Source organism: Manacus candei, unplaced genomic scaffold (genome assembly GCF_025592945.1).
Source record: "Manacus candei isolate 608988 ecotype Guabito, Panama unplaced genomic scaffold, ASM2559294v1 h1tg000014l, whole genome shotgun sequence".
In the NCBI taxonomy this organism is placed as follows: Eukaryota; Metazoa; Chordata; class Aves; order Passeriformes; family Pipridae; genus Manacus; species Manacus candei.
The window spans coordinates 38,538,066-38,562,119 of NW_026138062.1; the positions used below are offsets into that span (position 1 = coordinate 38,538,066).

Genomic DNA, 24,054 nt, shown 5'->3' on the forward strand with positions numbered 1-24,054 from the left:
TGGCTGTATGTGGCAAGGATGTAAATTAAAAGGTATTCCTCAGTCAAAAACATTTGCATCAATTCCTTTTAATGAAGCAATGCTACTTACAGAAATAGCTTATCTGTATGGTTTGAGTTAGAGGAATTACTGAGATTGATCTGACTCTTTTTGTTGATATTGTGCAGATTAAATAAACGTAATTCTGCAATCTTCGGCTGTGTTCCTGTTCTTTCTAATTTCTGAAAGACATGGAGCCAGCTTGCAGGCCACAGTTAGATTTATCTCTCCAAGATCCCTAGTAGGAGATTTGTTAGGATGGCCAGAGCTCTTGCCTCACCTTTGCTCTTCTCAAATAATCCTTTCAGTTGAGTCAATCCACTTGTTCAGGCTGACATGCCAAGTAGTCTCCTCGGAGAACAGACAGGAGAAAATATAGGGTCACAAATCACTTGTCACACATCCACCCTATCTAAAAAGTGCTAGGCTACATAAGGCGTAAAGACCATATAATAAGACATTATTCCTGTGTGACCAATTGTTTTCTGAATCCACCATCTTTGCAGGACACCCTGCAGGATGTGTGTATATCTTGCCTGTGTCAGCAACACCCTAAGATGCTTCTGACAGGCAAGGTGAGGGCTCAAAACCACATATACTAAGTGGATCTTGACTAAGAAATATACTATGCTTGATCTCTCCCATTCTGAAATGACTCAGACAGAAGATCCCAAAGAACACACTAAAAGAAATCCAGTGCCCTCCCACTGTATGGACTGTTTTCTGACTTCGTGCTATCTATCATGGTGACATAAGCTTGAAGATAAGCTTGCTTGGTGTTGCCTGTGTGTTAGCAACAACAAGGGTTCGGAGGGTCATTTATGCTTCAAAATGAGGTGAGCAGCAAGACAAGCTGGTAGTGCCACACTCCTGAGAGGGTTTGCTGTCAAGAACAGTGAAAAAGATGGTGACTTGGGATGTCAAGCATATTACTCAGTATTTACAGCTATTTCTGGGTCAAGGGCTGAGACAAGAATTGGATATGAAATTATCCTTCCCTCTTAACACAGTGGTATAATATAAAGAAAAATGAAAAGCAATTTCAGGAATTGTGGGGTGAAAATTGGAGAGGAGTAAATTGTTCAAGTTGCTGCCAAAAGAGACAATTATGGACACTCTCAGTGGCAGTCAAATTCTCTGTACAATTATCGTTACAGTGCTGTTGTGCCTTGGAGCCCTTTCCATGGAGCAAGACCTCATTTGTCTCAGCAATTTTTTTCTTTGAGTGTTCACCATTTCATTAGAGAAAGACATACTGCCCCACTCAGTTGTGTTTGTTTGTTGTTTTGTTTTGGTTTTGGTTTTTTTTTTTTTTTTATTCTCTATTGCAGTGAAAGGAGGAGACTCTCCTACAATACATGTGGAGACATGTAGTGTCCAGCTAGGAGTGTTACTGCAGCTCCCTTTAGTTAGCTGGGTGCTGCTCCTGTGAGTGTGCATTGGACTGAGCTATGGTACTGCAGGGAAAAAGGACAAAGGCAGCCCCAAGGTCTTTGGAGCCAAACACTGTGGTTACTCTGCACAGTGTCTGCAATATCAGCTTAAGATATTTCTGCTCTTGCAATGAATAGGCTGATACAACTGTCTGTGGGACTACTCTACAACCTGGCTTCTGGAGCTAACCTACCTTTAAAAGGCAAAATTATGCTTTAATCTCACTTAAACCCAAACCCAATGTCTTTGCGCTGCATTGAAACTCTGTCTAAGAATATTTTAGTTACTATTGCACTGGTCTGATGCACAGAGACTGATAAACTAAAGCCCCAGAGTTTTAATTCCTGCCCCAACTGGGTGATCTGAGTCAGTATTTATGTCTCTTTTTCAAAGCAGCTATCTGAAGCTCCCTAACATGTGCAGCTCTGGACATCTCCAAGATGAGCAGGCACCACAAAAAGACTTAGCCATCTTTCTCTAAAGGTGTGTTACCAGACTCAGCAAATCCCTGCTTTGAGCTTCCTGTCTGAGAAAAATATTTTCAATTTCTAGAAGGAAAAAAACCTCAACCTCAAACACATAACAGCCCCACAAGAAATTAACTGAATGAGTTATCATTTCACATGTACAATAGCTTCCTCACAAAACATTTATTAGTAGAATAATAGAAACATTTAGGTTGGAAAAGACCTCTAAAATCATCAAGTCCAACCACTAACCCAGAACTGCCAAGTTGTCACTAGAGAATTTCTCAGATGAAGGATTCACTTTGTTACAGTCACGAAACTGGGGTGGGGAGAGGGTAAATGGATGTTTCTAAACCCCATTCTCCTGGTCTGCTGAACTACAGCTGAAGTTATCGTCTGTTTTCAAAGAAATTAACAAAATAACTATTGCTCAGGGGCAGACAATATGCAATTTGCTATTGAATATGGAACAATGGGTGAATCATTCTTCGATCCACCACAGCCTCCTCATTTGTTTTCATTGCAAGCTGAGCTCTTCTTTCCAAGGCAGGCTGTCAGGATTCTCAGCGTCACTGGGGCTCTTTTGTTTCTGCCAGGAGCACTTCTTTTGATGGACAGTAGAAAATTGTCTGGTTTTTCAATTCAGGTGCTCACTGCACAATTCAGGCAAGAGCAACTAATAACCCAGGCATTGCTGCTGCATTGATTTTTGGGCAAGGTGTTCTATCATTTTATGGCACTGAATTTAGACAAAGTTGCTTTAATTTTCTCCCAAGGAAATATAATGAAATTTCTATGAAAGAAATACACTTTTCCCCATAATTGCATCATTCTCTGTTGTTCTTTTTCCCCCTGCAATTTCTTCAACTACTAACATTTTGCTTCTTAGACAAGACAATGAAATTCCCATCACAGTCTATGTAATCCCTCAGAATTGAATGTAAATGACTGCTCAGCAGTACCAATGGCAACTGAAAACCAGGTGGTTTTAAAAATGGACAGAATGAGGATAAACTGAAACTAAGTACATTTTGACTGGGCTATCCTCTTACCAGCATCCTACTGGACAGTGTTCTCCTTAGTATGAAGAATTCAGAATGTGTTGTTATAACTGAGGTAAGCAGCTCTCTCCAGTAGCACTGTGGAAAAACATTTCATATTCTCAAAGTAAAAGAATCCCTTTTTCCTAGTGAAACATTGCGTTTTGCTTAAAAAAAACTGCACAGGATCACACTGAGTGGAGAGATTTTTTCCTAACCTTTTTCATATAAAAATAAAACATCAAGCTGAGAGCTGAAGGCAAACAGTGAAGGTTAGCAGTGTGGAGGTTTATAACACAGGTCAGTTGGGGAGTCACCAACTTCTTTCAGAGAAAGTGCAAAATATACCATGAAATGGAAAATAATAATTCACTCGGCAAGGTCAGTGCCTCTCTGTAGGAGTTCAGCAAAGATCAGTATCTCCAAGGCATTATTACTTTATTAGCATGTTTAATTTTGGCCCTGAAAATGAGAAGACTGAACAGAGGTGCCCAGATGACCATTAAAAGTGGTATACCAAGGACTTCTTCCCTAGGCTCATTGGAGATTTCCAAGCACGTAAGGAGGTCTCAGACATACTAATATCTTTAAAGAAATAAGACTAAATTTTCATTTTACCTGCTTCCTCTGAGATAATGCTTTTCTTGGATGAGGAGAGGAAATGAGATCAAATTATACTATCCTTTCCCTAACTCCTAACTTCAAAATTAAAGGCAGCTCTCAAAAATAGCTTTCTAGGTTTTATTATTCTTCAGTTTTTGAGATTCTAGAGTGTACTCACATCATAGTTTCTTTCCTAAAAGCAGGAGTATTAGAAAAATGTTTCTAAATTAAAATTTACAGTACCACCTTATTAATGATGTGTGGGGTTACAGATATAAAGAATAACACCAAATACTGCAAGAGCTCACCCCACCCCATGCTTTGTGATCTCTTCTTTGCCTGTAACTTTCTGCTGTTGAAAACACATTCCCTCATCTCACTCCCATGTTGGAGGAAAAAAATTGTCCGCAGCTGTCACCAACCACACCTTGCCACAGTTTCCAGGCTTTGTTCTTATATCCAAATACTTCCTAAACTGATTCAGTCACAAGTAGTCAGCTCAGCTCATGGACTATCAATTTGCTGTTTAGATTGAATATAAATCTATTAAGCCCATATGCCTGCTGTGTGCTGAGTGAATTAGGGAGCACCCACTTGAGATACTCTGCTGGCTGCCTGGAACAAGTGGTAATGGAAAGAAATCAGTTTGTTGGTGAGAAGAGCACATCACACTCAAAAAAGAGGCTTTCCTTACTGGGCTGAACATGTGCTTTTCTTGCTTCTCCTCTCTCAACTAGTGTACTTTGCTGCATCTAGCTGAAGAATGAGAGCAGCATCAGTCAATCTCGCTGGAACGTGTTCTGTATCCATCTGTTTGCTTTGTAAATGGCTCCCCAAAGGGGTTCACATGCTGTTTTTCCAAATGGTGCCTATGAAACTCTATCAGTTATTATTCTATACCTAGTGGTGATCTACAACAGGTTTTTCTTGGGATGTCGTTAACTGTCAGCATAAATTGAACAAATATGCAAATGCAATTTACACATTTAATACCACTGTGGAGATGATGATTAAATTACCGTTATCACTTTGAAAACATACTGTCCCATGCAAATAGCTAACAAATTACCCAAGCACTTTGCTCAGACCTTTGCCTAAATAATGTTATTACTTGGCAACTGTGAACACATTTGCTGTCAGACACATTAATAATGCTCTGATCTCATCCCAAAGAAATTATGTCTCAGTTAAACATTTGCTTCACCAGAGGTATAGCAGGCCTGTAGAACACTGTTGACGAACTGCAACTTGTAAGTGCTTGAACGTGTCTATTTTTTAATTTCCCTGCGCTCACACAGGTACATCCCAAGCAGTAGCACCCTGGCATTACAGAGGCCACACCCCAGCACGGATGCACCGAACTGGCAGCAAACAGGGCAGAAAGGGGCTGAGAGGTCGCCTGGAGGTGGGTCATGGTAATGGGGAGCACTGGGTGCTGCGTGGCGCTGGAGCACTGAGTGTTGCTTGGGCCACGTTTCCCTTGTTCACTCTCATTAATGCTGGTCCAGGTGAGCAGGCTGGGGTCTGCACGAGGCAGTTTTGGCCCAGTGGGAGGGATGAACCTGGAGGTCAGCATCCCCATTGTGGAGGAATACATTCAGTGCAGATGGTTCTTGCATTCAGCTGCAGTGTGAGCTGCAGGTTGAGCTCCCGGGGCGCATGAGCCTGAGCCCAAAGCAAGATGCTGTGGACTGTCAAAGGGTACTGGGACCTGTGGCGGTGGCCACGTGACCGGACACTCGGGGACACAGCAGGAGCCAAGGACTCCAGACTTTACTCCACTTGGACTGTGAGGGTGTAAAAGCCCAGGGGCTCCTTTCTTTGGGGTCCCTCCTTGCATGCACCAACTCAAGCTGTTATTTTGTTGTTGTACCATGATTAAATTATTATAAGGATTGAGACGTCTGAGGTTCTGCTATGGGAAACCTGCTGGAGTGGCTCCTGAATGGCCAGGCAGGGAAGTTTCCTTAACACCCATCCCAGGACTGTGTGGTCCTGTTAGTCAAGCAGCACAGGGTTCTGCTAAGGTGCTGTGCCACAACACAGTGCTTTCTAAGACCTTCGCCTGAGAGGCTGTGGGAAGCCTTTGGTGAGCTCTGAATGAAGTGGGGGGAATCCACCCGGGCACTTGGGACAGAGCAACCCTGGATGTCCGTACAGACTGGGGAATGAGATGCTGGAAAGCAATGCTGTGAAAAGGGAGCTGGAGGTCCTGGTCGACAGCAGGTTGAATATGAGTGAGCAGTGCCCTGGCAGCCAGGAGGGCCAACCCTGTCCTGGGCATCAGGCAAAGCATCGCCAGCTGGTTGAGGGAGGGGATTGTCCCACTCTGCTCTGCACTGGGGTAGCCTCACCTTGAATACTGTGCGCAGTTTCGGGTGCCACAATATAGAAAAGATATTAAGCTAGTAGAGAATGTCCAAAGAAGGGCAACAAAGATGGTGAAGGGCCTTGAGGGGAAGCTGTATGAGGAGCAGCTGAGATCATTTGGTCTGTTCAGTGTGGAGGAGACTGAGAGGAGACCTCATTGTTGACTACAGCTTCCATAGGAGGGGAAGAGGTGGGGCAGGCACTGATCTTTTCTCTGTGGTGATCAGGGACAGGACCTGGTGGAATGGCCTGAAGCTGTGTCAGGGGAGGTATAGGTTGGATATTAGAAAAAGGTTCTTCAAGCAGAGGGTAGTTGGGCACTGGAACAGGCTCCCCAGGAAAGTGGTCACAGCACCAAGCCTGACAGAGTTCAAGAAGTGTTTGGACAGTGCTCTCTGGAACATGGTGTGACTCTTGGGATGGTCCTGTGGTGGGCCAGAAGTTGGACTTGATGATCCCTGTGGGTCCCTTCCAACTCAGAATATTCTGTAACACTGTCGTGAGGTGAGCGCCTCACGGCGGAGGCTGCCGAGCGCGGCGGGACTGAGGCCCGGCGGCACGAGAGCTCAGCCCTCGGCAGGCCCCGGCGGGCCAGGGCGGGCGCTGTCCCCGCTGTCCCCGCTGTCCCCGCTGTCCCCGCCCGCCGTTGCCTGGGACGCCGTTCACGACAGTGTCGCGGCGGTGCTGCCGTACGGCTGCCGCACGGTTTCCGGCGGGCCGTGCTGATGGCGTCCGGGCTGGAGAGGGAGCGGAGCCGGGAGCAGCGGGAGCAGGAACAGCGGGAGGCGCTGCTGGCCCAGGTGGGGGCCCGGCCCGGCCTTGTCCTGGTGCTGCTCAGTCCCTTCTGTCACCCAGGCTGGGCCCTGGGTGCTGCGCGGGGTCAGTGCGCTCCCGGGGGCCGCCCTGGGGGGGAACGCCCTGGGAGAGCCCCTTGTGCGCTCCGAGGGGAGCCGGGATGCGGCACCGGGAGCGGCAGGACGCAGCCGGGAACTGAGTTCGTGCTTTTTGTCGCTTGTGGTATTGATCCGAGTGGTGTTTCACTTCCTACGTGTTTCTGGGCTTACGCCTTTGAAAAGAGCCAGGGCCGGTCGTCTTTACACCCTCTCTTCAGATTTTTATATACATTGATGACACCACCCCCTCTCCCCGGCCTTCTCTTCTCTAGACTAAACAGCCCCAGTCTCAGTCCTTCCTTAAATGAGACATGAGGCAACTCCTCCTTGTCTTCTTGGCCTGTATTTCCTAAAGAGTCTGTATCCCTACATTACAGCATTCTAGTCACTGAAGTGGTGTGTGTTTGTGTTAAGAGTGTTTTTGTGGAGTCAAGATGTTACTTGCTTGGTTCTGTGTTGCTGTAGTGAGAGCCAAGACTTAGGAAGCTCCCACTCACAGGTGCTTTGATGGAGTTGCTGTGACTTGGAGACCTGTGCTGATCCTGATCCATTCTGTTCAAAATCTGCCTATATGCCATGTTAGGCACTTGTGCTGATTCTTGTTTTAACTTGTAGGTAGAGTGAGTGCTGGTGTCATAAACGGCACATCAGTTGGATGACATGATTCATTTTGAAGTTTGAGGAGTAGGAGACAGATAACTACATAGAAGGAAAAGAGTATGAGGAAGACAGGGTAAGGAAAAAGTATGAGGTTGTGAGGATGGGCTTTTGACGGAAGGCCAGAGTAAGCAGCAACCAAATCTTACTGGGCAAAGATATTTTCACAAAAAAAAAGTAGTGGGAAAACGGCCTGAATAGCTTGAAGCTTACATGTCAGTGATGTCTTTTCTCAAGGCAAAGCAGAGAGAGGACTTCATGTAATACATCATATGGGTGTCTCCCTTGTACAGTTGTGGAACTGTTTCTTGTTTCTAGAAGTTCTCTTCAGTGATTTCCCCCTTTTTGACAAACAGTTGAAGGGAAATTCCTTTAACTTAGTAACAGTGAACCATACTCCCCTGCAAAAGTTTGTTATTGTTGTCTTTTGCTGTATTTGAACTGCTGTATGATGTGCTTAAGAATGCTCCTTTGCTCAGTTCAACCTCTTGGATATTCAGAAAATACACTTAACAGGAAGCAAAACTTACATAGGACACCGTTATCCTGCTTTACCTTTACATTTTCTTCTCCACTGGTGCCACTTGTATTTGCTTAGAATCCTAGAACAGCATTGGTTGAAAAGACTTTGAAAGATCACTTGGTCCAACCCTTTGTGGATTAGGGAGCCTAGATGAGATTATTTAGTGCTCTGTTGAGTCATGTCTTGAAAAACTCCAGTGCTGGGGTTAAGGGAACTTTCCTGTCTGACCATCCAGGAGCCACTCTGGCAGCCACACTCCCACCACCTGAGACTTTTTCTGCCGGGACTGGAGCCCCTTCATAGTGGGTGGCTCCTGTGAGCTGACGGGTGCCCCACTTGACTCGCTACACACCCCACTCACACAGTCAGACCTGATTTCCTTACCAGTTCAACCCCAGGTTTCCCACAGTAGAGTCTCAGATGTCTGGATCCTTAGGACAATTTAATGATGGTGCAAAACACAAAACCGGCTTGAGCTGGTGCTTCAAACAACACAATTCCTGGGCTTTTATACCCTTAAAGTCTATGCAGTCTGATAGTCTGGGGTATTCCTGCTGAGTCCTGGGCTCCTGCTGTGTCTTTCAGTGTCTGTTCTCCTGGCTGGTCCCACAGAGCCCCATGCCCTTTGCCGTACAAAGGGTTGGCACCAGTTCATGGCCTCTTGCCTGGGGCTTTCACCATTTCCCACCACCTAGGGCACAACCTGGGGCCTCCACTGCAGCTGCACTGAGCTACCAGCACTGAATCCGTTCCTCAACAGGGATTCCACCTGCTATGGAAAAGGCAATGAATTTGTGTTTAACCTCTCGTCATATTTAGGTAAGTCTCAATTTATGGAGGCAGGAAGGCTGAAGAGGGAGGTTTGGTTGCTGGAGAAACTACAGCAATGAGCCAAAATCGCTTCACAGAGGAAGGGTTGATGCTGGGGATGAGAGCACTTCTTCATGCTGAGGATGTATGGGGAAAAGGGGACAGGTTGGTTTTGGCAGACTTTAAATTGTTCCTAGAAAGCATGGTATCTTGAGCGTGGCATCTCAAGAAGAACTGAACAGCCTTGGAGAAGGTGGGAAGAAAATATTCAGGGATGGTCATGGTACAGGCTGTTCAAGGACACTAAAGGTTTTGAGATGAGGAAAAATAGGCTGAAAATAAAGTTAATTTGAGAGAGTTCGGTAAAATCATTAGGTGATATGGAGAAGGAAATGGAGAATTGCTGTCTGCTGTTTCTTTTGACTCAAGTACTAGGTTGTATTAAGGGATTTGCAGGTATTTGTCTTAGAGGAGACAAAAGAGTGAACTTTCAGATGATGCACAGAGAAATTGTAGGATCTCTTGTGTAGCAAATACTGACACTCCACTTCCATCCAGATGATAATAGCCTAAAAGCAAAACTATATGTTGAAAGTTATTGATTGAAAAGTTGCTGAGCCTCAAATTCCTGGAGGATACAGGAATGTTTTGGAGATGGTTCACTTGGATTTAACCCTGTTTTACACTCTTGTCAGCTTCCGTGTGCATTGCTGGACATTTTTAAGTTGGGATACTAGCTTAGATTCTCAATTCTGAGAATGTCAGAGCTCTCAGAAGTCTAATACAGGGAAACAGAAGGGATTATGATTTGTGAAATACTAGTCACTATAGTTCTTCAAGTCCATTTTTTGTGGAGTGTAGGAAGGGATCTGGAGACAATGACATTGTTTTCTACAGGATATAACCATTAGAGATGCTTGGTCCCTCTATGACCACTGAGAAACTTCTGTGATGTGACTTTTCAGCTTCCTACTGGAAATGCACATTATAGAGTCTGTGTTATTTTTCCATGGTGTTATCTTTTCACTTCCAAGCAACCTAAAGCTAATTCGGATTCTCTGATTTTCAGGGATTCTCCTGGGTGCATTGGGTAGCACTGAAACATAAATTAATGATCAAATGGTTTTCTTTGCTGCTGCTTGTGGAATTGCTGTGTTCATCATCTTATGTATACCCTTGAACTGTTTCTTTTCCTTGCAGTAAGAACTAAAACTTGTAGTAAGGAGACAACATGTTGAAGGTTGGGAGTTTCCCCCCATCCCCTTTTCTGTACCAGAGTTTTAGAATGTGCTAGCAAAAGTCCTATACAAGTCCACATGGAACAAAGGAGGCTGTAGAGGTTGCTTTATCACTAATTTGACTGTCAGAGAAATTTAGGAATGAAACTTTTTTTTTTAAACTTATTGCATGTTTCCTCTTCCCATTTATGGACCCAATAACCTAATATTAAGCTATATAAAAGGACAGCATTTTGAGACTTCTCCTCTAGCTACTCTGTTATTTCTGTGAAAAGTCAATTTATCATTTTATAACATGAAAACATGAGGATGTCATAGTTGCCATGTCAGTACTCTGCTGTGTGCAGTTTTGGGTGAACAATATAAGAAAGATATTAATCTCTTAGAGAGTGTCCAAAGGAGGACGACAATGATGGTGAAGCTGTATGAGGAGCGGCTGAGGTCCTTTGGTCTGTTCAACCTGGAGAAGAGGAGACTGAGAGGAGACCTCATTGCAGTTACAGCTTCCTCATGAGAGGAAGAGGAGGGGCAGGAACTCATCTGTTCAGTCTCGTGACCAGTGACAGGACTGAGGGAACGGCCTGAAACTGTGTCAGGGGAGGCTGGATGTTAAGTAAAGGTTTTTCACTGAGAGGGTGGTTGGGCACTGGAACAGGCTCCCCAGGGAAGTGGTCATGGCTCCAAGCCTGACAGAATTCAGGAAGTGTTTGGACAATGCTTTCAGGCACATGGTGTGATTCTTGGCGTTGTTCTGTGCGTGGCCAGGACTTTGACTTTGATGATCCTTGTGGGTCCCTTCCAACTCAGGATATTCTATGATTCTGTGAACAGAACTGGGGGAAAACAGCAAGGCTTCATCTCAATGTGTTTTGACTGTCTTGCTTGCAAAGGCAGAAAGAGATGTGCATGGACTTTTCACAGCTGGCTAACATAGTAAAGTCAGTTATTTGGTGGTTGCAGTCCTAGAAGCTCCTGCGTTTTACTTTCGTAAAGATATTTGGGAAGCTGCGTAGGTCTTTGCTTCTGATAATCTGAGAAGTTTTCAGTCGTAACTGTCCTTCAGCAGCTCTGTTTCTGCAAAGATGAGATGTTCAGCTAACTCACCTTGAGGAGCTTTTTGTTATGAAATATTGAACTTGCACTTCTTTTGAAGAACCAGCATGTCATTGAATTCATTGATTGAGATTTCTCTTTTAAATTTTGGAAGTGTATTCTTTTATTTGTGTAGTCTGCCCTCCCAACTGCATTGGTAAAACCCAGCAACTGGTAATGTTTATGGTAATGATCAGTAATCAAATAATTAAATGTTGACATGCAAATTGTTATTAACCTTCAGAAATAGCATCTTGTTTTGATGAGCCTGATAGTTCATGACACTGCAGTTTTGGTTTACAAGTTTACAGCAAGAAAATAATCTGATGTGTGTTTTGGTAAGTGCAGGGATGTATACTTTTCCTAGACATGAACACTTCTTCTCTTGGTAAAATCTATCAAGATTTCATTTGTGGGTTATTCTGGTATCTGTGCTATCATATTTCTGTATTTTAGGGTTGCTCTTCTGTTACTTGTTTTTTTTCCATGGACTTTGAGTCTTTCACTCTATGGCCTCTGAGGGTGATGTGATTTGACCATTCCTTGTGCAGAAAAACCTGCCTTTTAATTGTTAAGGATTACTGACAGATTGCAAGTATCTCTTGATAACAGTATATATTAATTTTTAAAAAAAAACCTGAGTGTAGTATTTGCTGAGATGATGGATTGCTTTGGCAAGATTTTACAGTTCAGTTTTCGGTGGAAAATTACAGAAATTTCTCCTTAGATAAGAATTAGTAGCCAAACATATATCACTATAAGAGGTTATAGAGCTGTTATTTGTTGGAAGTTGCTTCTGTGCTGTAATACTAAGCACCTTCTTTTTGTTCTTTCCCTTTTAAATCCTTTATGAAGTGTTACATCCCTGACTCTTTGCTGAAAGAAATAAGCATGTCAGCATTACTATATTCACTTAAATCTGTGGTATTAGGAGAGTAGCAGCACTGAGCAATTAATGCTGCCTTTTCACAAAAAGTTTTCAGACTTTTGACAAAGCACCTCTCTATGCATTTTTGCAAGCAACATCTTTGATTTAACAGACAGTCATTTTAGAAGGTGAGCAATGATGACAGATGTCTTCATTGTTATATCCTGTAAGGCCTTCCTGTAGAGCTTGCTTTGCCACTGGAGTGCAGAGGTCCTGCATTAACATGAAATACCCATCTATAGTTTCCTAGCAGGAGTAGCTACCCTACTGCTGTCTGCTTATCTGTTGTGTCTGTTCCAGCAGAAACAGTTACTGCCTCCCAGATGGTTCTGACCGAAGGCTGACATCTCCTACAACCAGCTCTTTAAATCACATCTGACTTTTCTCTAATGATTATTGATCGCAAGAAGCTTAAATGACTGAAGTGATGGTTCTCTCAGTGACCTGTCTTCTGTACCTTTTGGCAGGTGGAAATGACAAAGAGTGATGACGTTTCCATCTGGCACAGCTGTGTCTGGAGGTGGTGGTGGTACAGGTGCTCTGACTCAGTTGCAATTTGGCAAGTTGGGGTGGAAGTTAAGCTCTTTCTTGTGTTTCCACTGCTGTCCTCCTTGGGAAAGCTTTGTGGATTTAACAATAATTGGAATATTGAGAGTAGAAAAATAGTTTTAAGTATTTGCAAAAATAAGTGCGTTTCTCACACAGAGAACTGCAAGGAAGGTATGTTCAGGTTCCCTCAAGGTAAGCAGTCATATAACCAGGGCTCTCTGGCTCTGAGCTTTGGGGTGATGGAAGGTGGGAGGGTAATACATGCCACAGCAACCTTTCTGATAGCAGATTATCAAAACGATTAATTGAGTGGAGGGGTTTGTATGATAGGATGGGAGGTGGTCCTGAAATTAGAAAGAAAAGCTCACTGTATGTATTTTGGGTACCTTATGTTGATGTCTGAAGGACTGGGGATTTTTTTAACTTTTCTAACAGAAAGCTGTTGCTGAAAGGAGGTTTTTTCCACACTTCTCCCCAACGTTTTTTTCTTCATTCCTTGTCCTTAACTAGTAGCTTTGATGACCTTGCCAGAGTGGCAGCTTGTAAGCTTGATCTGCAGGAAGCTACATCCTGCTTTTGGTGGGATTTTGTGTCAGGGTAGTCCTTGAAGTGGCTTCTCCTGAGGCTACAGTGCAAGGATAGGCCTGGGTGGGTAAGGTTGGTGGGAACATGTGAGGGGGAGTGCAGAGAGGAGAGGCATGGGAGTAGAGCCCTGCCCTTCACTGACACATAGACAGCTTAGCTGTTGCTCTTTGTGTTGAATGTTTTTATCATGCCGTATTGATCTGATTTGTGCTGTAGAGTTTCTCCTGGTGGAGAAAAGGTGACTTTTCTTCTTTTGGATGGAGAACTTGACTATTGAATGGTGGGGATTATTGTCTGAAGAACTGGAAATTGACCACAGTTAAAGATAGAAAATTGCATGGTCTCTGTAGTGGTCTTGAAAACTTCCTCTGGCCTTGGTGAGAACTGAAATGGTAAATAGAGTTGGGGTCAGGAAAGAGTGTTGGTCAAGGTTTCTGTGAGCTGAGGAGGGAATTTTGTATCCCTAGTTGACATCCCATCATCCCTTCTGGACATCCTTGGGGATTGTTGTGTAACAACCTCCATTTATTGTGTGACCTAAATCTGTTGGCTGTTGGCAGTGTCTTTGATCTTTTCTGCTTCTTCCTGGCGTGGTGTAATTTTTACAGGTTTTGGTGTTTGTGTCTGCAGTGCATTACAGGCTGTTTTAGAGCAAGCTTTATTCTTTGTTTAGCGGGTCCTGTTGTCAGCAACCGTGCAGGCTGGCTTTAATGACCTGCTTAATGAAAACCGGAAATCACTTTCTTTGAGCTGGGTTTCCTCCCACATCCAGATGGACCTGTGAAATCCAAAATCCTTTTGCCTGCTTGTGGTAAAAACTACAAAGCTTGGCTTTGTTAACCATGGCAAACATTGGTAACATAGTGCTGTAATTATTGTTTTAATAGCACCTTATCAACTAACCGTTCAAAGTGCTTTGCCAGCCTTAGGTTCACCCTGTGTTGGTTGCAAAGGAGACTATGAACACCTTTATTAGGGTGTCACAGAAGTCCATGATGTAGCTTGATGCTTGCCCTTCTTGACAGGTTGTTGCTTGTAATGGTTCTCTCTGTTCATGTGTATCTTGCACAGTCATTTGCATAATTGTTGCATTGCTCTTGAAATAGAGATCTTTCAGAAATGTAGCATCCTGTATTTATGGAGAAAAAACTTAAAAATATTGCAGTGATGACCTAAAATGTACCTCATGTTAAGTACTCGTTTGTAAAGGGGAAAGGATAAATTGTTGGATATTTTTATGGTATGATAAGTATTAATGAACCTTAATGTGAATTAAATGCTTGAAATCCTGTGGGTTGACCTTCATAAATAGAACAGTAAGTATGACAGGGGATTTAATTAGTTTTTCCTTCTTTTCTACATTTTATGAGATGCTGATAAGCCCTGCATGTTTATAAAAGACAAGTAGAATATAAAGGTAAGTTTTGAAGCTAATGAAGTAATGTAGGAGGATTTTCCTCCTCATCCTCACTTGGAATAATTGTGTGTGTGTGAGGGGAAAGCATCACCAACAGTAAAAAATGAATATTGTAATTTAGGGAGCTAGATAGTTTTTAGAGATAGAAGGATTCAGAGGGTATCACTGCTAACTCTCTAGTCTTAGGTTAAAATGATAATTAATGTGAAAATATAACTTCTTTCATATTTTTAAATCTCTAGGCAGCTTTCTTTAATATTATTTTATGTATATATATTGTTAAGAATCTTCTATATTTTGCATCTTCATCTAAGAAAAAACAAACTTTCACCTGATGCTTTTGTTTCTGTCTTTCTCTTAACAGCGTGGTGGTTGATCTGCCACTACAGATTCATCTTGCCCAATTCTGTTTCATTTAGTATTCAGGAGACAACAATCTGTAGTCTGATGATGATTTCTAGTCAATCTGTGTTCTAAATTTGTGTTCTTCAGCCAAAATGATGATCCACCTCTTTCATTAGGATCATGTATCTCAATTACCTAAGTGCTTGCCTTTTCTTTTTCTGTTTATTTTAGATATAATAAAAAGTATAAAATCTTCCTTTATACCTTATTTGTAATATTAACCTCATTTTAGGCAATGTTTATTTCTAACTGTGGTAGCATGAAGGAAATAGTAATTTTATTTCAAATATACTTTTTATTATAGAGAAGGATGAGACTAAATCTCCTGTGACAGGCAGAGAGCATACTCAATGAAGACGTGTTGACAAGCTGATCTTGACTGGCCTTTATTTGAGGCCTTTGTAGATTTATATGCCTGAGAATTGCTAAAGGGGTTGAAGGGAACTGTTGACTCCAGCTACAGTTCTTTCTCAACCAAAAGTGAAATGGAATGTTCAAAAAGCCTGTCCTTTTCTCAGTCTGCATCTTGGCAACGTGATTTCTGTTTACTTTTGGAACAAATGAGCTTGGAGTCTGTTTTTGTTTTTATTTTTTCCCATCTAGAACCATATTCAGGTTCCCTTTATCTCCACTGTTTCATCTCTGTCCAGTTATAAATTTAAGTTTGGAATATGTGGCTTGTAGACATTTTGTGAGTTGCATAGCTGAAGTTATTATCCTTCTCTTGTCCATGGATGTGCCATGTTTAGTTACTTTTTTTTTTTAGTGAGATGAATGTATTTTTAAGACAAAAGGGTCAACATCATCTAAGTGGACTAGAACAGAAGCTATCAGTCAGTAATTTCTGCAGGAATTTTTAAGGGTGTTGTCCCAGATGCCTTAGGGTGGCCAGGGTTAGCCAGTGTGCTCTCTGGATAATGGAGGGATAGCAGGAAACACGCCTGCATTTTTTTGAGTCCTGGGTGGTTTTGATGACTCTGTGTTATGCTTAACGACTGTTTCATTCTCACTGAATTATAGTCCTGCTTATTCTTTTGTTGTTTTTTTTTATTTGTAAACTGGAAAATTATTTTGATATTGAAATAAATTACTCAGTGTGTTCTTAACTCATTCTTTATCTTTACCTTTTATATTTTAAGAGGTAACATTCACCTTTGTAGACTGTCAGTTTCATTCTAGAGGTGGAAGTCCAAGATTTGGCCTCTTTATTCAAGCAGATTTATACTATTTTTTGTTTTGCAGTATTCCTTTGTTAAAAATCAGGAAGTGTGGGTACCAGCCTTGCTTTGCTTGCTTTTAAGTGCATTAAAAATTTTATCTCCTGGAGTTTCTAAGAAAGTAGACAAGAAAGGTTTTAAAGGGTGCTTTGTTTCGGCACAGATGTGTAGTATTTTGATTTTTTTTTTGCTTTACTTAGTTTTTTGCTCTTTGTGTTGTGCCACTTTCAGTAGTGCTGGCGACAATGTTAAAAAGTACAACAGCAGTCCTACCTTGTGAATTAGTGCTTTTTTAAAAAATATCCTCTTAATCTTACCTTTTTTGGCACGTATTTCTGTTCCTTGAACCCTTACAGTATATTGGTCATCCTCCTGCAAGCATTGTTTGCTGTCAGGACAAAAGCTGCAGATTTCCTTCTTGACTGTATCAGAAAGGGAGAAACTGGCCTGTGGTAGGGAGGTTGTGCAGTGCACAGGTGTATATGTAGAGAGCTGGCCAGGAGGAACGACTTCAACTAGCTGTCTGATCTCCTGAGATTTTTTGTTTGTTTGTTTTAAATATTGATCTTTTTAAAACTTGTATGCGTTCTTTTGGCTTATGTTTGACAACACTTTCTGGTGAAACTTGGTGTTTCAGGATAAAAATTCCAAACTTCACCTTTTGTTTTGATTTTAGTTATTTTAAAAGAAAACCCTCAAACAAATAGAAAACCAAAAGCACTCTCAAACTTGCAAGACTTATCTAACACAAAATCAGGGGTGTAATAATATAAAATAACTTTCTTCCTGTTTAATTAGGATCTGCTGTATTGCATTTTGGGACAAAGAGTTTCCTAATGACAAGTTATATTAAGTAAACTTGCTTCTGAAAGTTTCTGCTGGAAGTAATAGAGGGAACTTCAGAAGCTGAAAAAAAATAATTCTTTTATTTATGAGGCTTATAAAAATGCTTTCCAGGAATTGAAACTGTCTGCAGTGATGGCTATTTTTTTCAGAAGCAGTAGTGAAAGTATTTCTAGTTTTATCTCCATAAAGGGAGGAATCTCCAGAAAGGGAGGAATATTCTGCAGCCCAAAATGCTAATCCTTGTATACTTGTATACTCCTTCAGAATATTTGTGTGGATTTCTGCAGTTTCAAGGTTTGTATCTGGCTGAGATATTTTCAAAGTTGAATGTGCTCAGAGATAGGCTTGCTAACAGATGGTGAGCTGTGCTTTGCAATGCAGTAATGGCCCAGAGAATTTTTTGAACTAGAAACTCATAAGTCCATTGCATCATATCGTGTATTCAGTTCATGAAGGTTGCAATAAGAGAAGACTTCTCAGAATGAAGAATGGAAGCTGAATGTCTTTGTGTCACACTTATTTAGGATGATGGGATGAATTCAGTGATAGAGGACCTGCAAGGCTGTAGCTTAAGAAGGCGAGTGTGTAATATGTTCTAGCTGAATGTCCCCTTTGACATGTAATCCAAAAATATTTTTATTGCTCTGCTCTAAAAGGAAACGTTCTCAAGCACAGTTTTCAGCATTGTGTATGGTTGTGTCAGTGTGGCTTGCAGAGGTGTGTTTGTAAGGAAATGCTACTGAACTCCCACTGGTTATTTTTCTCTGTTCATCTTAGGTCAAAATTAATTCTGAAAAGGAGAAGTGCAAGCTGCTAAAACATCCACAAGGTGAAGATATGTGGATGCTTGCTGATGTGAATGAACGTGTGGAACAAATGGAAAAGGTGATGGAACCGTAAATCATTGAATTGGATTGTTAGCTTTACAACATGTTTGTGTGAATAGAAGGCTTTGAGGGCTTTAAGATGATCTTTAAAAACTTTCTAATTTCTGATTTCTTTATGTTTTGATATTAGCATTTTTTAACATGGAAATAATCTTTTACTTGCAAAGACAAAAAATTTCCGTCATTCAGTTCCATCTTTAGTTTCTACAAAATGCAGAAGAGCAAGCGCTGTCAGACAAGTCCCATGGGAAGAAATCTGGAGGATCCAAGGCTTCATAGCAGTCTTATTTGTGGTCACTCACAGGAGAAATCTTAATGGAGCCTCTGAATATCACATCCTTTTAGTGTAGCAATCTGTGCAGATATTTCAACAAAGGAAAGATGTGTATTAATGATGTAGTGATACCTGAAGAAATAGATTTGACCAAAATAAATGTAGTGTAGTAGATATTCTATGTATATATATAGTGCCTCAGTTAAAAACATATTGAGAGGGGGAAGAAAAACCAATTATGGATGTGAGGCATGCCCTCCCTGCCTCTACCACCCCACCCCAGCCCACCCCTCCCACCACAGAAGAGAGAAAGGTTAGTGAAATCAAAACATAGCTATGTGTGGTTTACCTTTTTTCAGTGTGGTTTGGTAAGTGGGTTGTGATTATTTTTCTTGTATGTGTGTGATTTGGTTTACTGGATCTCATTTACAAACATTTACTTGTAGGAACATTCTGTGCAGAAAAAAAAGAAAAAGGATAAGCATTCAAAAAAAGCTAAGAAAGAAAAGAAGAAAAGTAAGAAACAAAAATCTGAAAAAAAGGATGACTTATCTGATAGTTCTTCGGTAAGTAAGGAATTTTAAAATACTTCAAATTACAGTCTTAAAACTTGAACCATTTTAGTCGCTGTGGGTAGACGTGGTTAGTAAAATTTAGACTAATTCTTACCATTTTCTGTTGGAAAAAACTGTGGCAAAATTTATCGATTTTAATGTACTGAGTATTTAATCAATTTAACATAGGCTGTTATGTGGGTGCCTGTGAATTTTATAATATTGAATTCACTCATTAGGAACTAAAGGATTTATAAAAAATCCTTATTCTGGGATAGAGAGGAAAAATTTGTAGGTACCCTGTTGACCCTGGTATATGGTGAAACGATGTGTCTGAAAGTGCAAATATACTTTGATTTTAGGCATGAGTTACTTCTACCTTTTTCCATGGATGTTCAAGCATGGACACTCCCAGCAACATGGAAATTGTACGTGACTCAAGTGCATTTGAGTCTGTAAGCAGATGCCTTCACATTGAGGGACACTGGCAAAACAGCACAGAGACTGCATTAGAAATCTTGTGCTGCTTTCAGTGTGTTTTTCCACATTGTGGAAAACATCCTCCCAGCATTTTGGTGTGAGTCAGCTGGCACTGTGATTTTTAATTTTCAGAGAGTCTCTTTTGTTGAGTGAAGGAATGTGCAGCATGATGAGATTTATTTTTTAGGGACTTATACCAGAGATGAACTATGATATCAGTGTGGGAAGTAACCTAAGGCTCAAGTGTCCTGCATTTTCACATGGGAGTCACCAAAACCACAACAGTGACTCCTAGGATACAACACAGTCCTGGCTGTAACTTCGATCCAAAGTCTGTTATTCCTATGACAGGTTCATGTAAATAGCAAAGCAACTGTCAATGGAGTCCTATTTACTTCAAGTGCAAAAGTACAAGTGTAGGAAGCTGGATATGAAAAGAGGAGGCAATAGCATGTAAAGTGCTTTATATTGTACTGTGTAGCTGATTTTATTTTTTTAGTGTAAAACATACTTAGTAATGAAGTAATGCAGTTTTTATTTTGTTTTTGTAACGTCGTAATCCTAATTGATTTTGATTTTGTTTTTATTATGACAGTTTTAGCTTTAGCAATGTTATGCAAATACCAGTATGAAGTAGTGTTATACAATGTGATGTACTCATGAAGTATAATGGAGTCTTTTGATCATGAAGGAACAATCCTCTATGGGAATATCAATATTCTGGTTTTATTATCAGTATTTTAAAATATTAAACAGTATTATATTAATAATGCTAATCATGATTAATTTTTGATTATCAATTCAGGATTTTGATTATCAATATACTTGATTAGTATTGCATTTTATCAACTAATGTGTTAAGGTGTTATTATTATTCTTTACATTAAACTCTCTTTTTAGGATTCTTCAGTTGAATGGGTTGAGTCAAATGTGTCACAGTCAGATGACACAGAAAAGGCTGGGAAGGTCAATAAGCAACCAGATGCTGTGAAAGAACCCTCACTGCAGGTGAGCAGGCTGATAACTAGTCCAGTGATAAATTCAGCATGACCAACTGTGAAACATGCTTAGGTTTCTTGACAGCTTTTTTGCAGTGTGTTGAACAAAACCTATTTTACAGACAAATGTCTTTGCTTAGCTAGGTGAATGCTACTTTTCATTCACTGGAAGACTTCTCTACCTAATAGCTCGTAGTGTTTAAGAAAGCACTGCTCTTAATGTTGCCGCGAACCAGTTCCTTTCATCATCATTTGTTTTCATCATCTAACAACTTGATATTCTTGAAGAGGCCAGCTTAATGGCCTTGACTAAATATGTTATTTTTTCTTCATAATTTTGGTGGATGTTCTATAAATGAATGAATTTTTCCTTCTATGGTGCTTAAACAGATATAAGGAAGAGAGGTGTAGAACTTCTCAGCGATAGTTTTTATGGCTTCAGTGCCTCTTCTGATTTTCCTGAGTGAATTCTGTGCCCAGTATTTTGGAAAATGGAGTAATACTGAAATGAACTGCAGTGATTTTAGTAACAAGTATAGTCACATACCACAACATCCTCAGTTGTGTAAAAATGATTTTCAATTTAGTGTCTAAATTTTTTTTCTCCTGAAAAAAGTCCCTGTATCTCATTCTGAATTGGTGCATCTTGTTAAGAGAAATAAAAAGGGACTCTGAATCATATCTATCTTGGAAAAGTATGAAGTAATGCAGTGTGTGTCTTGATAATTTATACTGCAACCACCTTTTTTTTAAAACATTTTTTGGTATACTGTATAGCCTGGGCTTGTCTGGTTTTGGATGAAGAGTGTGCTTTTGACAGGAATTTCCTAGTCATCCCTACTTTTTTATTTTAGCTTATATTATGAAGAAGTCTTGGAACACATAAATCCATTTCCTGTTGGATTAAACTAAATTAGAAGATGTGTTCTCAAAGTGCACCTAAGGTGCTTGATGTGACCAGTCTTGGCCTAGTCCAGAGTGCTTGCTTAAAAGGAAAAAAAAAAAGACAGAAACAAAAATAAAAATCCTCAAACCACAAATCTGAAGCCTGTATAAGAGTCAGTCAGGCACTTTTCAGTGGTTCTCAGAGACAGGACCAGAGGCAACGAGCAGAAACTGAAACACAGGAGGTTCCTTCTGAACGTCAGGAAACTTTGTTTTACTGTGAGGGTGTCCAGGCACTGGCACAGGTTACCTGGAGAGGTTGTGGAATCTCCATCCCTGGATGTATTTACAGTCCATCTCTACATGGTCCTGGGCAACTGTCTCTGGGTGTCCCTGCTTGAGCAGGGGTTTAGACCAGATGACTTTCTCCAGAGGTCCCATGCACATCCACGTTTGTTGATTCATGTTGCTGGCTAATATGGGCATAGGTATTACTGAATCACTTGAAGATAGATTATTTTTCAGTTCTTTCTCTTAGAGGAGATCTGAGAAGTGGAATGTTGGGTTTCACCCCTGAAACTCCCTGTTGTGTTGCCTAATATAATTTTTAAATAACAGTGATAGCGTGACATGTAGCATCTGTTCAGATTGACAACTCAGACTTGAACCCTATTGAAGATAGCAAGACTCTTCTGCAAGATGTTTCAATTTCTATGCTAGAATCATAGAATTACTCCAAATACTTCTTTTTATAGAGTGATTGCTTATAATGTGTATGTCACTGCCTTCTTTTGAGGCTTCTGGATTTGTGTGTATAAACATAGTCGTTATATCTAGGCTTTTTATATGCCACTTTTCTGTAGAGTAGTCCTCATTTTTAAAATCTCCTTGGTCTGGTTTAGGTTTTGTAAATGCAGTTTTCTACCTGATATCTTGGGTAGAGTTTACAGGCTTCAGATGTATAATTGTTGAGTTTGAGGGTGCAGTTAATGCCTAGATATCCAAGGTATAAACTATGCTCAGTTACTGATTGCAGATTTTGTATGCACTAGAAGAGATATAAAAGGTCAGGAGGTCAAAATTAACAAGATGAGATGTACAGTGTTTCTTGAAGCAAATAATTAGCAGTCTGTAAAATCTTATGTTTACTAGTGTCTAAAATATGTTGTGAAGATATATTTCAAATTATGGAAAGACATTTCTGCAATTTACTTGTGTATTAAAAAATTGAAAGATTAGGGTTCTTAAAATGGTATTTCCTTTTCATTAAAATATTTTATATGTGTTTGTAAAGCCTATACTGTTTATTGTCAGAAACATTTGTCAGTAGTTGCACTAGTTTGGTTTGTACATAAGCCATGTTTCTTTTGGAATTATGAACGCTGATTCTCTGTTTTTATTTTATAGAGAGAAGAATGGATGAATTTAGACTTCATGTCATTGAAAACAACGTCAGTAGCAGCTGTCAAAGGTGAAAGACACAAAGAAAAAGTATTGGAACGACAGAAAGCTCAAGAACTTGAGCAGGTAGGAGGAATTAATATATTAAATTTTTTCTGCATTTTACCACTTGGTTCAAATGTATAAGTCTTTGTTATTATTTAAACTAATGCCTGATGCATGAAGTGATAGTTATTTTAATTAAATTGGTCTGTTTGGGATGAGAAGGCTTCATATATCCAAGTTTATCTTGTGGAGAAAGGCCTTTAAACTATATTCTAGGTAAGGAGAAAGTCAGTTTTGTTAATACCAAGTTCTGTAATATTTGAAGGGCTCCTGAGATATTTTACTTAATGAAAATGACAGATTGTTGGTCTGGCCACCTTCTCCATGATGTGTGTGACAGGAGTGCCAGTGGTTTGTGTGATAAAAGCTTGCTTAAGTTACTGTCTTAAAGTCTAGAGTGCTAAGGGTTGTTTTTTCCCGAAGAAAGAATTCAGAGCAGTTGTTGTGCCTTTCATGTCCTCGTTGTTGGTGAACAAAGGGGTGGATCAGGGTCTCACTGTGCAAGGGGTTGCTGTCATTAAATTAATTCTGTTTACATACAGTTGATGACTGTTTCATTGACAACCTTAAATGCAATTTAGTCTGATCTCAAAACACAGTTACTGATCACCATCTAATATTTACTTGTCCTTACATTTTACAGTAAGTCCTTTGTTGCTGTTAAGTGTTCCAGTTAGTTGTGTCTGGGAGCCAGATTGACCTGGAATGCTGTTATTGTGTAGTATGTGGTGCTTTGGTTATTGTCTTTTGAGAAGAGATTAATCTTTTTTTGGTTTTTTTTCTCCACATAATTTTTTTACTGAACATTATTTCTGAGCTGTTGAAGGACCATTTAATGTGGAGATCTTAAATCATCAGAATGTCTGCATGTATTATATATGGTTAATGACAATTTATATGTATACTTGATCCTGGAAGAGTATGATTCTTATAGACTCTTCCACCCAACTCCTTGCTGTCCATGCAGGTTTATACTCTTGTGTTTTCTGCAGCAGTGTCTGTTCTTTCTTTGATGCCCAAAACAATCTGTATAACAGATGCATACAACATGCCAGTGTTGGGGGTGAACTGATGATATAACATAGACTTCACACACAAGTCTCACAAAATTTAGTAGATATTCTAGAAAATATCTAGAAAATACAAACTATATGCTATGTACATATTAAAATTATTTCTGTTTTAGGCCATGCTGTCTGAGAGAGAACTTAATCCCTATTGGAAAGACGGTGGTACAGGTTTGCCACCAGAGAAGGATGAAGAAGCTTCAGTTAAGAAAGGTAAACAGCAACTTTTGGTAATATTCTTAAATTTCTGCTGCACTTTCTGATCTCTATGTTGCTAACAAGTTACTGCT

General features: G+C 40.4%; 1 protein-coding gene across 1 annotated transcript in view; it reads left to right on the top strand.

Moving 5' to 3' along the window:
• The first annotated feature begins 6,652 nt into the window (after positions 1–6,652).
• CWF19L2 (CWF19 like cell cycle control factor 2) overlaps positions 6,653–24,054 on the top strand; it is a 70,446-nt gene continuing 53,044 nt past the window's right edge. Inside the window, exons 1-6 of the mRNA XM_051779808.1 lie at positions 6,653–6,753; positions 17,891–17,998; positions 18,721–18,840; positions 20,209–20,316; positions 22,599–22,718; positions 23,884–23,977. Coding sequence (XP_051635768.1) covers positions 6,679–6,753; positions 17,891–17,998; positions 18,721–18,840; positions 20,209–20,316; positions 22,599–22,718; positions 23,884–23,977 — 625 coding nt within the window. The 5' untranslated portion in view covers positions 6,653–6,678. The remainder of the gene's footprint in view (positions 6,754–17,890; positions 17,999–18,720; positions 18,841–20,208; positions 20,317–22,598; positions 22,719–23,883; positions 23,978–24,054) is intronic.